This window comes from Thunnus albacares, chromosome 14 (assembly GCF_914725855.1).
Source record: "Thunnus albacares chromosome 14, fThuAlb1.1, whole genome shotgun sequence".
In the NCBI taxonomy this organism is placed as follows: domain Eukaryota; kingdom Metazoa; phylum Chordata; class Actinopteri; order Scombriformes; family Scombridae; genus Thunnus; species Thunnus albacares.
Genome location: NC_058119.1, coordinates 2,462,969 through 2,475,647, shown reverse-complemented (window position 1 = coordinate 2,475,647; position 12,679 = coordinate 2,462,969). Strand labels below are relative to the sequence as shown.

At 40.4% G+C, this 12,679-nt stretch overlaps 1 protein-coding gene across 1 annotated transcript in view; it reads left to right on the top strand.

The window, feature by feature from the left end:
- pdzd8 (PDZ domain containing 8) overlaps nt 1–8,216 on the top strand; it is a 47,845-nt gene extending 39,629 nt beyond the window's left edge. The window contains exons 4-5 of the mRNA XM_044372688.1: nt 1,708–1,870; nt 2,089–8,216. Coding sequence (XP_044228623.1) covers nt 1,708–1,870; nt 2,089–4,451 — 2,526 coding nt within the window. The 3' untranslated portion in view covers nt 4,452–8,216. The remainder of the gene's footprint in view (nt 1–1,707; nt 1,871–2,088) is intronic.
- The last annotated feature ends 4,463 nt before the right edge of the window (nt 8,217–12,679 follow it).

Genomic DNA, 12,679 nt, shown 5'->3' with positions numbered 1-12,679 from the left:
TAACTACAAAAACATTTATCATGATTTCTCTGTTTTCTGTTTGCTTTAATCTATAAACTTCATCATCAGTAGCAGTGTTTTGTCAGATATTATTTGTCTGTCCTGCACTTTTCTCTGTGATCAAAGAATAAGCTTTCTGTCGTTGCTAATGTGGATATAGATAAACCATATATATGGTCAAGCCAAGTTTCTTTTCTGCTAACTAAGCTACTATAAGAATGGATCAGTGGCATCACTCAGCCTCCAATGAACCTACCTCCCTTGCCAGCTTATATAGATCATCTGCTTATTCATGGCCAGCCCTAACTCGATCACTGACTTCCACCAGAACTGTAACAAATGACAGCAGGGGAAATTACAGTCATTCGTCTACCCACATCATGTTGGCCCTCCTTTTCTCTCTTTTAGACCAGGACACCTGTACCATCTTCATCCTCTTTCTCCTCCTCCACCTCATTTAGCTCCATTTCTATCCCCAGAAATTTCCCATCATATATAACTCCAGTAAGCTGACAGTCCTCACCAATCTCTACGGTTAAATTGCACGAGTTTACGTCCACCGTTGATCATCAGCAGAGGAGGCACGAATGTCTCCCTACTGTACATGCACTGTCATTTGATAGACGACCTGTCAGGCGTGAAGCAGGTCACCTCTGCATCACAACAGGTGTGTTGTGGGATATGTGACTTGGACCGTGAGCTGTGGCTGTTATTAAGGCAGCCGGGGGTGGGGGGTTTAATTGCAGCTCTCTCTCTTCTCACACAGAATTGCCACTTTCAGTTTAAGTCTCTTGTCATAGCACTGGAGGCGGATGTCGGTGTTGGATGTAAAGCATTTTTCTACTTACAGTTTAGTCTCCTTACTCTTTTGCATTTGGACTAAGCAAATCTTAGACATTTAACATAAAGAAATATACATAGTAATGAAATAATGTCAATTTCCATTAAATTTCCATTAAAGACATGTTGTTTTTTAGTGTGAGTGTGTGTTTATGTTCATTTGTAGGCATGTGTGGATGTGGACATCAGTGGTAGTGCATATGCGTGGGTGTGCATTGTGTATATGTGTATATATACACATGGGGATATGATGTGGTGTCTATAAAGTCTTTTGGTAATTATTTGCAAGTTTGTTGAAGGACAAGTTTGGTGATTTTCTATATTTTTCTTATAGTCAATAAATCTCATGTGCAGAGCCAACCAACAATGAACTGATCTACTAACAAGTATTGTTTGTGTATCAGATATATCATCAGCCTGATATATCTGATTCCTCTGTGCCATATAGCTCCATTGTTCTTTGATTACCACGAACATACACACTGTCTACACCATGCTGCTTCCAGAAATACTCACCAGACCAAAGTATGTGTATTAATCTGCAGCTGAAAAAAGTCCCCAACTAATGCTGTGTAACCTGACAGAGTAGGGTAGTCATAAAGTATTCAGAGACAGACTAACACATAATGCCAGCCCTAGACATTCAGCGTTTATTTTATACTTTTTTTATTGCACCAAAAATGAACTATATATAATTATTAATAATGCCATAGTAATTCATAATAACATGTTTGATAATAATGTTGTTGCATACTGCAGTAGTAGTAGTACACAAAGTAGATAAGTTATAAACATATGCAGTCTTCAGTCTTCTGACCAGTGCCAGTCTTCATTGTTCAGTTTTCTCTTGTTACATGTACACACCAGACGGAGGTTACCAAGGGGCCATGTGGCAGCGTGGGGATGACGTTCAGACATGTCCCTGCCAGCGAGGGGGATGTAGTCCACGTCAGCATAGAGACGGTCACGCCCAACTCCCCTGCAGCCTTGGCAGACCTGCAGAGGGGGGATCGCCTCATTGCCATTGGAGGTGTGAGATGTGTCATTGTACTCATTGTTCATCAGCAGGGTGTCATGATCTTTATGTTGTTGTTTCTAAAATTCTGCTAAATAGTAATACAATTTTAAGGAATTGATTTTATGAATAATATGAAATATTTTAAAGAAACTTAACATAAAATCTTTTAAATTGTGATTCAGTTCTTTGCAGTAATTACTAAAAACACCTACTCTTCTTTGTGTTGACAGGTGTCAAAGTGACATCCTCGGTTCAAGTGCCCAAACTGTTAAAGCAGGCTGGAGAGAGGGTGGTGGTACTCTATGAGAGACCGGTTCGTCACCAGACTCCCTCCTTGGGAACTCTGGGAACTCTTCAGGAGGGATTTGGGCAGTTAGAGGAAACAGGTTTTATTTCCCAGCCCGGGGGATATGAAGAAGACCCAGCCCCCATTACCACCCTATCTGACATATCCGACAGCAAAGACATGGACTCTGAGTTTGAAGAATTGATTGTGGACTCCAAACCCAACCAGACTGGTAGCCCTAACAGCAGTACCACAAATACCAGTGACACTAAGGAGGATTTCTTACTTACAGTGAACCAAAGCCCCAAAAGGACTGTGGCCAACTTGGCCTCTAAGCCCCTTGGTACCATATCACCAATTCTCAATCGCAAGTTAAACCTGGTGGGTCTCCAGTCTCCACTAAAGCCCCAGCCCAAAGAATCACCAAAGCCCTCACCACATAAGACCAGTAGTGATCCAGGGGAGGGTCTGCAACGCCCCACTGTTCCTCCCCCACCTCCTCCTTCTCGTCCCCCAGTGCCACCAAGACCTCAGATAAGGTTAACATCAGCCTCCTCAGAAACAAGTCTTTTGGAAGGCGTTGATTCTGTTACAACTGGTAATGTTACTGTTGCACCTACCGTGACTACAACCACAAGCGCTGGGGAAAAATCTCCAGAAAAAGCTCCTCTCACTGGAGTTAGTGAGGACAAGGCTGGTGCTGAGAAGATATGTGTCAAACAGGCAGAGGCAAAGCAGTCCACCAGGCCAACAGAGTCCAGTGATGAGCTGCTAGTTCCTTCCACATTGACCAGCAGCAGCAAAGCAGACCAGGCAAAGGACAAAGTTTCAGAGAGCTCCTGTAGCACACGGGACAGTCTAGAGGACCACTCCCTCTGGGAATCCCCAGAGACCATGTTTCGTAACCAGACAGCACGCTGGCCCAAGGCCTCTGTGGTGTTTGAGGTGGAGAGCAACCATAAGTACCTTAATGTGGCCCTTTGGTGCAAAGATCCCTTTAAGTTGGGCAGTTTGTTGTGCCTGGGTCATATCAGCCTCCAGCTGGAGCATGTAGCCCTGGAATGTATGGCCACATCTTCAGCAGACTACCAGAGCACCTTTAGGCTGGGCCCTCCAGAGCCCAGAGCTAATGTCAGCCGCACTGCACTACGCAGCCTCAGCACCCACAAGGGCTTTAATGAGAAGCTGTGTTACGGAGATGTTACTCTGAACTTTTGTTACTTAGCTGAGGGTGAATTAGAGTATCCAGGAGGACTGGCAGAGAGGGAGCGGGAGGGGAGTCTCCATGATGAGGATCTAAGGGAGAGGGAGAGGGAACACATCCCCTCAGCACCGCGGGATGACTTGGTCTACAACCCCATGCAGCTTGTGGAGGTTCGCCACAACTTCCAGGACACCCAGTTCCAGAACCCCACCTGGTGTGAATACTGCAAGAAGAAAGTTTGGACCAAGGCAGCTTCTCAGTGTATGGTCTGCACCTACGTTTGCCACAAGAAGTGCCAGGACAAGTGCCTCGCTGAAAATCCTTTCTGTGTGGCAGCAACAGAGCGTCGCGGAGCTGACCCTGAAGCCAAATCTACCATAAATCGGGCCACCACTGGCCTAACACGCCACATCATCAACACCAGCTCCCGCCTGCTTAACCTCCGCCAGGTGCCCAAGACTCGGCTTGTTGAGCAGGTGGCTGATGTGGTGCCTGGAACAGTGGAGCCTTCGCCTAAGCATACCCCCAACACTTCAGATAATGAGAGCAGTGATACTGAGACCTACACCAGTGGTGCCAGCCCCTCAAAGCAACCCGCTGGCAGTGGTGGCAGCAGTAAACTTGTACGTAAGGAAGGTGGTTTGGATGACAGTGTCTTCATTGCTGTGAAGGAGATAGGCCGTGACTTGTACCGGGGGCTGCCCACAGATGAGCGCTCTCAGAAGCTGGAGCTGATGCTGGACAAGCTTCAGCAGGAAATTGACCAGGAGCTGGAGCACAATAATGCCCTTCTGCTGGAGGAAAGGGAGGCCACAGATGTCCGGCGCAAGGCTCTAATTAGTACTGCTCTGGCTAAGTCTGGGGAGAGACTCCAGGCCCTCACCCTGCTAATGATCCACTACCGGGCAGGCATTGAGGACCTGGAGTCAGTGGAGAGCACCTCTCCTTCAGAGCAGCAAGGCTTTAAGGGCAAAGGAGAAGGCCTAGAAGAAGAGGCCCTGTTGGGGACAGAGGTCTATGATAGTGACATATGCAGCCCTGTGGAGGTGCAACTGTTGGATGACATTACTGAGGAGCAGATCTGTGTGGAAGCACTCCACTAGATGAGAATAGAAAAGAGAAAGAAGAGGAACATGTGCTTTGGGCTTGTGCCTCCCAGCAAAATTATGCCCAGTTTGTTTTTTGAGATTGGGGAATTTCTATGGTCCATTTGAAATACTGGGAATGTTGGGGTCTAGTGTTTGATCCACATGTTTCTTTTTATTTTTACATGAAAAAGAAAGGATGGGTGAAGGAATTTCATCATTTCAGGATACATGGTAAACCTGTTATTAACGTTTTGATTTGCACAATGTGATGACGTTTCCATGCTTTAGGTTTTTAAAGGGAAAAAGCTACACTATCATCTGCCCTCAGTAGTGCTGCACATATATCCTCCTTGTTTTGTTTTTCTATGTACCATATGTCATTGTAAGCATTTAATCCACTTTGCTTTCTTGTCAGTAACTGCCTTGACTTAAGGACATAAGAAAATGCACCCATTTCTGTGGTCTACTAGTCTGAATCATGTTAAATTTGTTCAATAATTGTTTGCTGCGAGTAACAAGCCCATGTAAAGGTGACATACTTGAGTCTAAACCAGTGTGAATACTACTAGGGAAAAGCAGGTTTAGACATCCACGTCAGTGGAGCGTGTAATTTGTCTAAGTACCCTGCAAACAGTCATACGTATCCTTTGTTTTCAGCACTTTTTACATCTTAGAAAAGATTTTCCCTGCTCACAAAGCTCTGTGGGATTTCAGAAGCTGCATAATTATTAGTGGAATGGATAATCTTATATATAATTTGCCTCTTTCCTTTGGTTATTTTGTTTGTATTGGTTAGGCCAAAACATGTTTTACTGTGTAACCCATATATTTTATTCTTGGGAAGGTGTAATTATTGTAATTGAATCAAAATGATTTTTTTTTTTGTCTTGCCAAGTCACTTTTTGTTCAGAACGCTTCCAACTTTAAAACTCAACTATGGCACATTGCTAACTGATAAACTTGCATAGATGCAATGTGAGAAAGGCTTTTGACTTTTTTGATTTATCTCTGAATGAATGTTACCCATATTAGGAGCTCTCATGATGTTTCAATTTTTACATTTATTTAATTGGTTTAATGTGTGTGTGTGTGTGTGTGTGTGTGTGTGTATATGTGTGTGTATGTGTGTGTATGTGTGTGTGTGTGTGTGTGTGTGTATTGGTGTGTTAAGATGACTACCATGCTTCAAAAAGTTATGATGTGATTTAGTGCAGATTGTTTGCCTTCATGAGTTGTTTTCATGCCCAAATGAATGTATGTTCAGCCCTTTCTGTGTTTTGTGTATATACAGCCCTTTGGCACTGCCTCCCCCCATCCCACTGCAAAACATCAAGCATTAATGTAGCCTGTCACAGTGATTCCATCATAACCAGCTACAGCTCCCAAAATGCTATGCTTATCTTTTACACCCTTAGACAGCCACTGGAAAGAACTATATGTGAAGAGGGAATATCTTATTCTTACATGTTAAAAAGAAAAACTTACCCCAAAATACTGTAAAATTTCTAAATCTGTTTTGGTGGTGACGTTTTTTTCTTTGTTTACTCCCGTGGTTATCTTGCCAATCAGGGTCACGTCACATAATTCCAGCACAAATACAATTGAGTTTGACAGTGGATACTCTGTGACGTTGAGTTTGATAGCTTTCTAAAAATAGCAGTGGTCAGCAGGTTTTGGTATCAGTCAGTCAAATTTGTGACGTTCAACAAGCACACAGGGAGAATTACATTAAAGGACTCAAATGTAGATTGAAAGAAAGTGGGGGCGTCCAGACTGAAAATAGCCTATGATATGATATATTTTTCCAGGAAGTCCAGTTGGTGTAATAGAATATTATAAACTGCTGTGCAGTTTATAATATTACAAAGAAGGATTTTAAAACAGCTTATCACGGTGGCAATCATTTTATTCTTCATCCTTATGATCGAGAAGTAAACTGTAGAAATGTAGTGTTCCCATTACAAAGAAATCTACTAGAAATGTGTGCTTGTAAGTATTTGATTGGCCACCGCAGCACCTTGCCAGATGACAAAGCATTGTTTTGTGAAAAAAAGTATTGAGCCAGTTTTAACTTTTTTGCTGGAGCCCTCAGTCTTTGCACCCTATGCTGCGTAAATGTTGTGGCCTCATTCAAATGAATGAGGGGGCTGTGTTTCTTCACACAGGGCTGAAGTCCTTCTGAATGGGTATACTTCAAACCGAGTGCTTGTTGGATTGTCTGACAGCAGCTGAAACCCTTTTTCTGACAGTGGACTCTGGGGCTTGCATCTGCCAATTTTTGTAACTTTCCCTGACAATCCGATACAGTGATTGGCCCAGTGTGCAGAGGTGCAAAACTTGAATACTGTACTTCTGTCACTTTTCATGTGGACAACACATTGCAACACCATGAATGCTTTTGAGGAGAAACTGTTTGCGTTGAGAGCTACAAAGATGCAAAGTTCTTGAAGAGAGGTCAGCGAGGCAGTGGGACACAGCCCTTTGTGTTTGGTCAGTCAAAACAGCTATAAAAACATTTACCTTTTAAAGATGGTTTCAGACATTGCACACAGTAGTTCATTTGAAGCATACTGAGGCCTTTAAAATGAAATAAAACGCTAAGTACATCAACACTCACAATAGAATCAGAATCTGTTTATTAGCTAAGTATGCAAGCATACAAAGAATTTGTCTTGTCTTGGTCAATAGGCCTTAGAGCTACCCCGCCTCTTCTCAAGAAATATTAAAGCTCTCTCAAACGCTGTTTGTTAGCTAGTTGCAACAGTTATAGGAACACAGCACAGGCAGATCATGTGGGTATGACGAACTGATGACCTCGCTTACTGACCACCAACTTAAATCTCTCCTCTGTCTCCTGTGAGAGGGAGTGCTGAGGTAAGATGCATCAAGTTCATGGTAATCCCAAAATATTCTATAATGTTGTATAATTGTTTTTGGGTTTTTTTGCAGTATCATATTGTTTCCTTGCAGCCCAGTAAACAATGTTTTATGTCCCAGTGCCAGTCCATGGCCTCGGGGTTGGGAACCACTTCTTTAGGGCAAGGATTAAGATTTACTTGACAACTTTATATGGCCTTGTGTACAAGTACAAAAACCAAGCAAAAATAACAAGACATCACCCAAAAAGTGCTATGAGCATTTAAATTTTTCCTTTAATGTAGCTGAACTCCAAAAGGACTCCAGAAGATCCAAACTAATGGGACATGTAATGAGCCAGACTCAGTGGAAGCAAAGGCACAATTCCTATTCTTTTCTGTGTAATAGATATGTTGTTCATGCAGATATTGGCTTACTGGCTGCTATACTTGTCAACCTTTCTCAGTCACTGTATATCCAGATTTTTGTGCAATATTTTTGTAGGAAAATGAAGCTGATAATCAAGAGCGAATCCCTGTGTCTGTGATTTCTCTTATTTTCTCTCGAAAAATGTGTAGCCTGTGCACCCATCTGTCTGGTAATGTACCCTGAAGTTTCAAGGAGAACCTATACGGAGTTCACACTGTAAACTCCCCTTTTTGGCCTGAGAAGCACTGCTTTTGCTGCTGCTGTTGTTACAATGTGCTCTTCCACAGAACTCATACTCATACACGCTTCTGCATCCCCCCACCGCCCCAATCTTTGAAACTGCACTTACAAAATGGCTGTCCATCATGGCTTTCAGCAGGTCAAGACGGTGTTTGTTTCTTTTTGTGTATGTTAGGGATGTTGTACACAGTTTTCGAGAAGACTCATGTGATGAAGCTTTATTGTACATAACCTAAATAAACAAGCTCAAATGAATACCCATCACTCTGCTTTGTGGTTTAATCACCTCTGACAGAAGAACTTTGAAGGCACAATCTGTGATTCAAATGTAAACAAAAGAGTCACACCATTTTTTAAACCTTTCAGTACTATTACAAATAGATTGCCAGATCTTTCAACACATGACCAAACACTAGACAACTGCTAAATCTAAATAACCATTTTCTGATGTTATAGGTTTTACATGCAAAATGTTCCTTAACACAAGTCATGTATCCATGTTTGCACAAGTCTTGCCCTCATCCGTGCGGAAGTTGCTGTTGTAGACAAATCACAAGCTAGTACCACGCTGTTTCAAATTTCAAGAGGCACACAAATGGTCCATGCACCAGCAGCAATTAATTAATTGCAGAGGTTTGTGTGCTAAATCCAGTGTGAGGACCATGCAGCTGGCCTTGGTCCATCTCTCAATACTGTTTTGTGTGTGATTTTTGGTTGTCTGAGCCGAAAGTTGACAATTGTGAGAGAAACATGGTTAGGTCTATGATGATGTCCTATTTCCCCACATTGCTGTCTTTTTCTCTGACGACTCCACTGTTGCCCTCAGAGAGGGTGTAGCCATGTACCATTAAAAGAGTTCACTATCCCCTGCAGAACCCCCCTGAAAGTACAACACTACACTCCTACAGCTCAAGAAAATGTGGAAAACGTTTTAAGATATACAAAACTTTTTTCTTTTTTACATATTTGAGTACATTATACCTCCCGTCAGAGGTTGCCCATCCCAAAAACCTTTTTGCTAAAATAATACAATTTAGGAAAAGGCTTCCCTGCACCTACATTGCTGTAAGAACCATAGTTTTCAAGGTTCTTAGCCAAGATGGAAATAAAGGAAAGTATTGTGCAAGCATCTGCAAAGTAATTGAAGGCCAGTGTTGAGATGGACAGGCTGATTACAGTGTGTCTGCTCCCACATTTCCCTATCATGCCAACTCATTCTGCTGTCTTCCACCGTCAGGCACAGGCAAGCAACATGAGTATTTATGCTACCAAACTGAAAAGCACAGATGTGTTTTTAGCCGCTTGATATTTTCATGGTACCCATACATGTAACCCCCTTGTTCAAGTTTAACCTGGCATGTCAGTAACAGCTCAGTGTTTTAAATGCACCAAAGGGTAATGATGCTGAAAATCCGGTCTCTCTATTCAATTTCAGTGTTGACATTTTTGAGGAGAAAACTAGTCTGTCAGAGTATACCACATTTAATAGATGATATGGTGTTCCCACTTGGTATGAAAACATATTACACATCTGACCAAAAAAGAAGGTAAGAAAAAGAAAAAATACATCCAGCCAATGACATGCATGTAAGAAGGCTCACATACTGACACGGACACACATATGTACATTTGTACATGTTTGCAATTGATTTAGGATTAACAAGTATTAATTAAGAAGTATTAATATCCACACACAGTAGATTGTAATAGACTGATGAAAAAAGGAGAGTTTGGTGTGTCAGTCCCTGCTCAGACCAGCTGCTTAGTGTGCTGACTTTCACATTTATAGAGGTGACTTCTCCAGTTGGTTTTGTATAATTATGTCATGATTTTACCACTTTACTGAAATCCAATACAGTCCAGTACAGTTTTCACAGCCCATCAGCAAGTTTATGAGGAAATCAAAAAACACCACGTAATACAACATTCTGAACATTACAGTATAATATAAGCACAGTGGACATTACAGCTATCTTTGAATAAAAGTTCATTAAAATTTAAGAACAAATCAGTTGATAGTTTCATGTTCCAAACATTTCTGAGGAGCAGAGCTAATCTGGAGACAGAAATAATCTCATTTCATCCATCTATCAAATATTATCAGGTGAAATAATCTCAACAGTTGAGTTAAATCTCAGTGGGCTGAGCTTTTCAAAAACATTAACAAGCTAAATGGCCAAAATATAGTGTAACAACATATCTAATAAAATAAACAATTTAAAGGGAATTCCTGTTTCTCCATACAGTCATGACATTCATCTTGTGAGGTTAGCTGGTCTACCAATCTAAATATCTATCTTAGTCTTCATCAAGATAGTTAATTTACAGTAGCTTTGAACATGGAAGGTTACTTTGTCCCACTAATATAATGAATACACTATATACTCATGCTGATAGATCATTTTGAAGAAATGGTACTGACAAGAAATTATACAATATTCAAATGTAAATTGAACTCCAAATTCAGAACGACATAAACAGCCGGAGTCCTGACATCACCTCAAGGCTAGCTGCTGTTCCGCTAGCTTCTGCAACTTAATACAATGTCTTTCTTTCAGCAGTCTTTCTAAATAAATTTGAACATATTCCTGGGTTTATCTATATTCTAAGATAAATGAGGCCAACTGTTGCATTTGATATTAGAACTGTTAAACTATTCATTTATTATTGTTTTTGAGTGAGGTTTTTTTACTTTTTGACGAGAACCCGGAAGTCACGGTTTCACGTTAGCTCTCTACTGCCAGCCAAACTCCACAAATAATGAATAAAATAAGGATAAATAGCTATTGCCAAAGATTTTTTAGTTCATTTTGAATTTTCAGTGCTCAACATTTTTCAATTTTCAGCCACAACTAGCTCCTCATTGCATTATGGAATTAAGAGCTACTCCTGCTTGTGTAGTACTGTACTATAGCGACTAGGGTTAGCGCTAACCATGCTTAACTTCACAATATTAGCTAACTTTTCTTTGTTCACTCTATTGCTCTAAATGTTGTTGACTCTGTCCATTGAGGTTAACCCACTGAGATTATTTCAAGACAGACAAATTTTCAAGATAAACACAAAATAGACAGTAACAAATGTCACTTTAAAAGACACTTCAAAAGAGGAGAAACCAATACCGTAGCACTGAATACCCTTTTACTGTCCATTTGAAAGTCAAGAAAGCACTTCATTTTCCAGTTATTGAGGAGAGTCTTTGTTTTCTGATACAAAAATAATGATTGGTTATTGTACAATTACTGCAACAACATAAATATTTAAGGCATGATAAACAGATGTTATGCAGGTTCTTCAGAAAAGGATTCTGATTCACAGTCTTTTTATAAATTTCTCTGTGTCTACTTATCAGTGGTCTTAACAGAGAAAATGATTGGTGAATGTGTCAGTGTTGTCATTTATTTACCAAATCCATTGTAGAAAAGGGCGTAGTGAGACTTAAGGTCATGATCAAAACCCCTGGACATGATCCAACCTGTGTTCAACTTATCTATAAGGTGGATATTGATCATTTAGTATACATCAGGTCTGTGGTCAGTGTAGAATGCAATATGATTAAAGTATTATTGTATGACTGGTCATGATTGTCTATAAGAAACCCTTAATATGAATGATTCCAGTGTGACATTTTAAAATGACCAACAATTAGACAACTACAATTAGTAGTAGGAAAAGTGGCTCATTATGGAGTCCCAAAATATTTTTTGAATGACTTTTCCACCTTTTTATATCTTAAGTTTATATGTTTTTCATTTTTGGAATGAAAGAATTTCAAGGAATTTGTAAATGGATGAATATTAAATATAAACACTTAATGATGATTGGTCAAACCCAAAGTGAATGTACTGTATATACTGAATACATACAGCTCATCCATAAAAAAAAAAAAATAAAAAAAAAAAAGCCAAAAACTACAACTACCAACCAGTTTGTGCACACAAACCACTTGTCACGATGTGACAACAGACTTTTTCCAAGTGAGTAATAACATTAATGATGGCTCAGGGCAGAAATACACTGAAAGCAGTGAGGTCGCCAGCAACCAAAACCTCCTCCACTCAGCTGCTGGTAGGCAAATCCATCGAACTGCCAATCCATGCTTCTCATAGAAAATGAATGGGAGCCAGCTCTGCTTTCTGTGTGTTTTTACCCTCAGGTCCACTAAGTGTCCATCTAAGCCATTACAGTGAGCTACTATCCAAAGACCCTGGAACTGGCTCACCAAAATGTTATTAATGACACCTGTGCTTTCTTACGACATGTCCAAATTAAACAGCTCTCTGTATTTTGTTATATTTTGCCATATTTTGACAGAAAAAATAAGTAGGCAAATGTGTAGATGGATAATGGAGGAGTACATCGCATCTGTCATGCGTATAGGGATCAAAACAAGTTTTTGGTGAAGTATTCCCTTAAATCCCTATCTTCCTACATATAATATATCGAAACCTTAAAACACTTCAACAACAGACATTATCTTTACATGTTTTAAAGGTATTTTGATGTTGAATTAAGCTGGGCTGAACACTGCTGCTACAATGCTCTTTGAGCATTAAAACATTTCACAATCATTGAAGTTACTTATAAGTGATTTAACAGCTGACTAAATATATTTGCAGTGACATCATTAAAAAATAAAATTAAGGTCTGTTCAGACCAGCAAAATTTGGAGGTAAAATCACTTTATTTCAATGGATTCTGTGCAGTCATCGAATCCT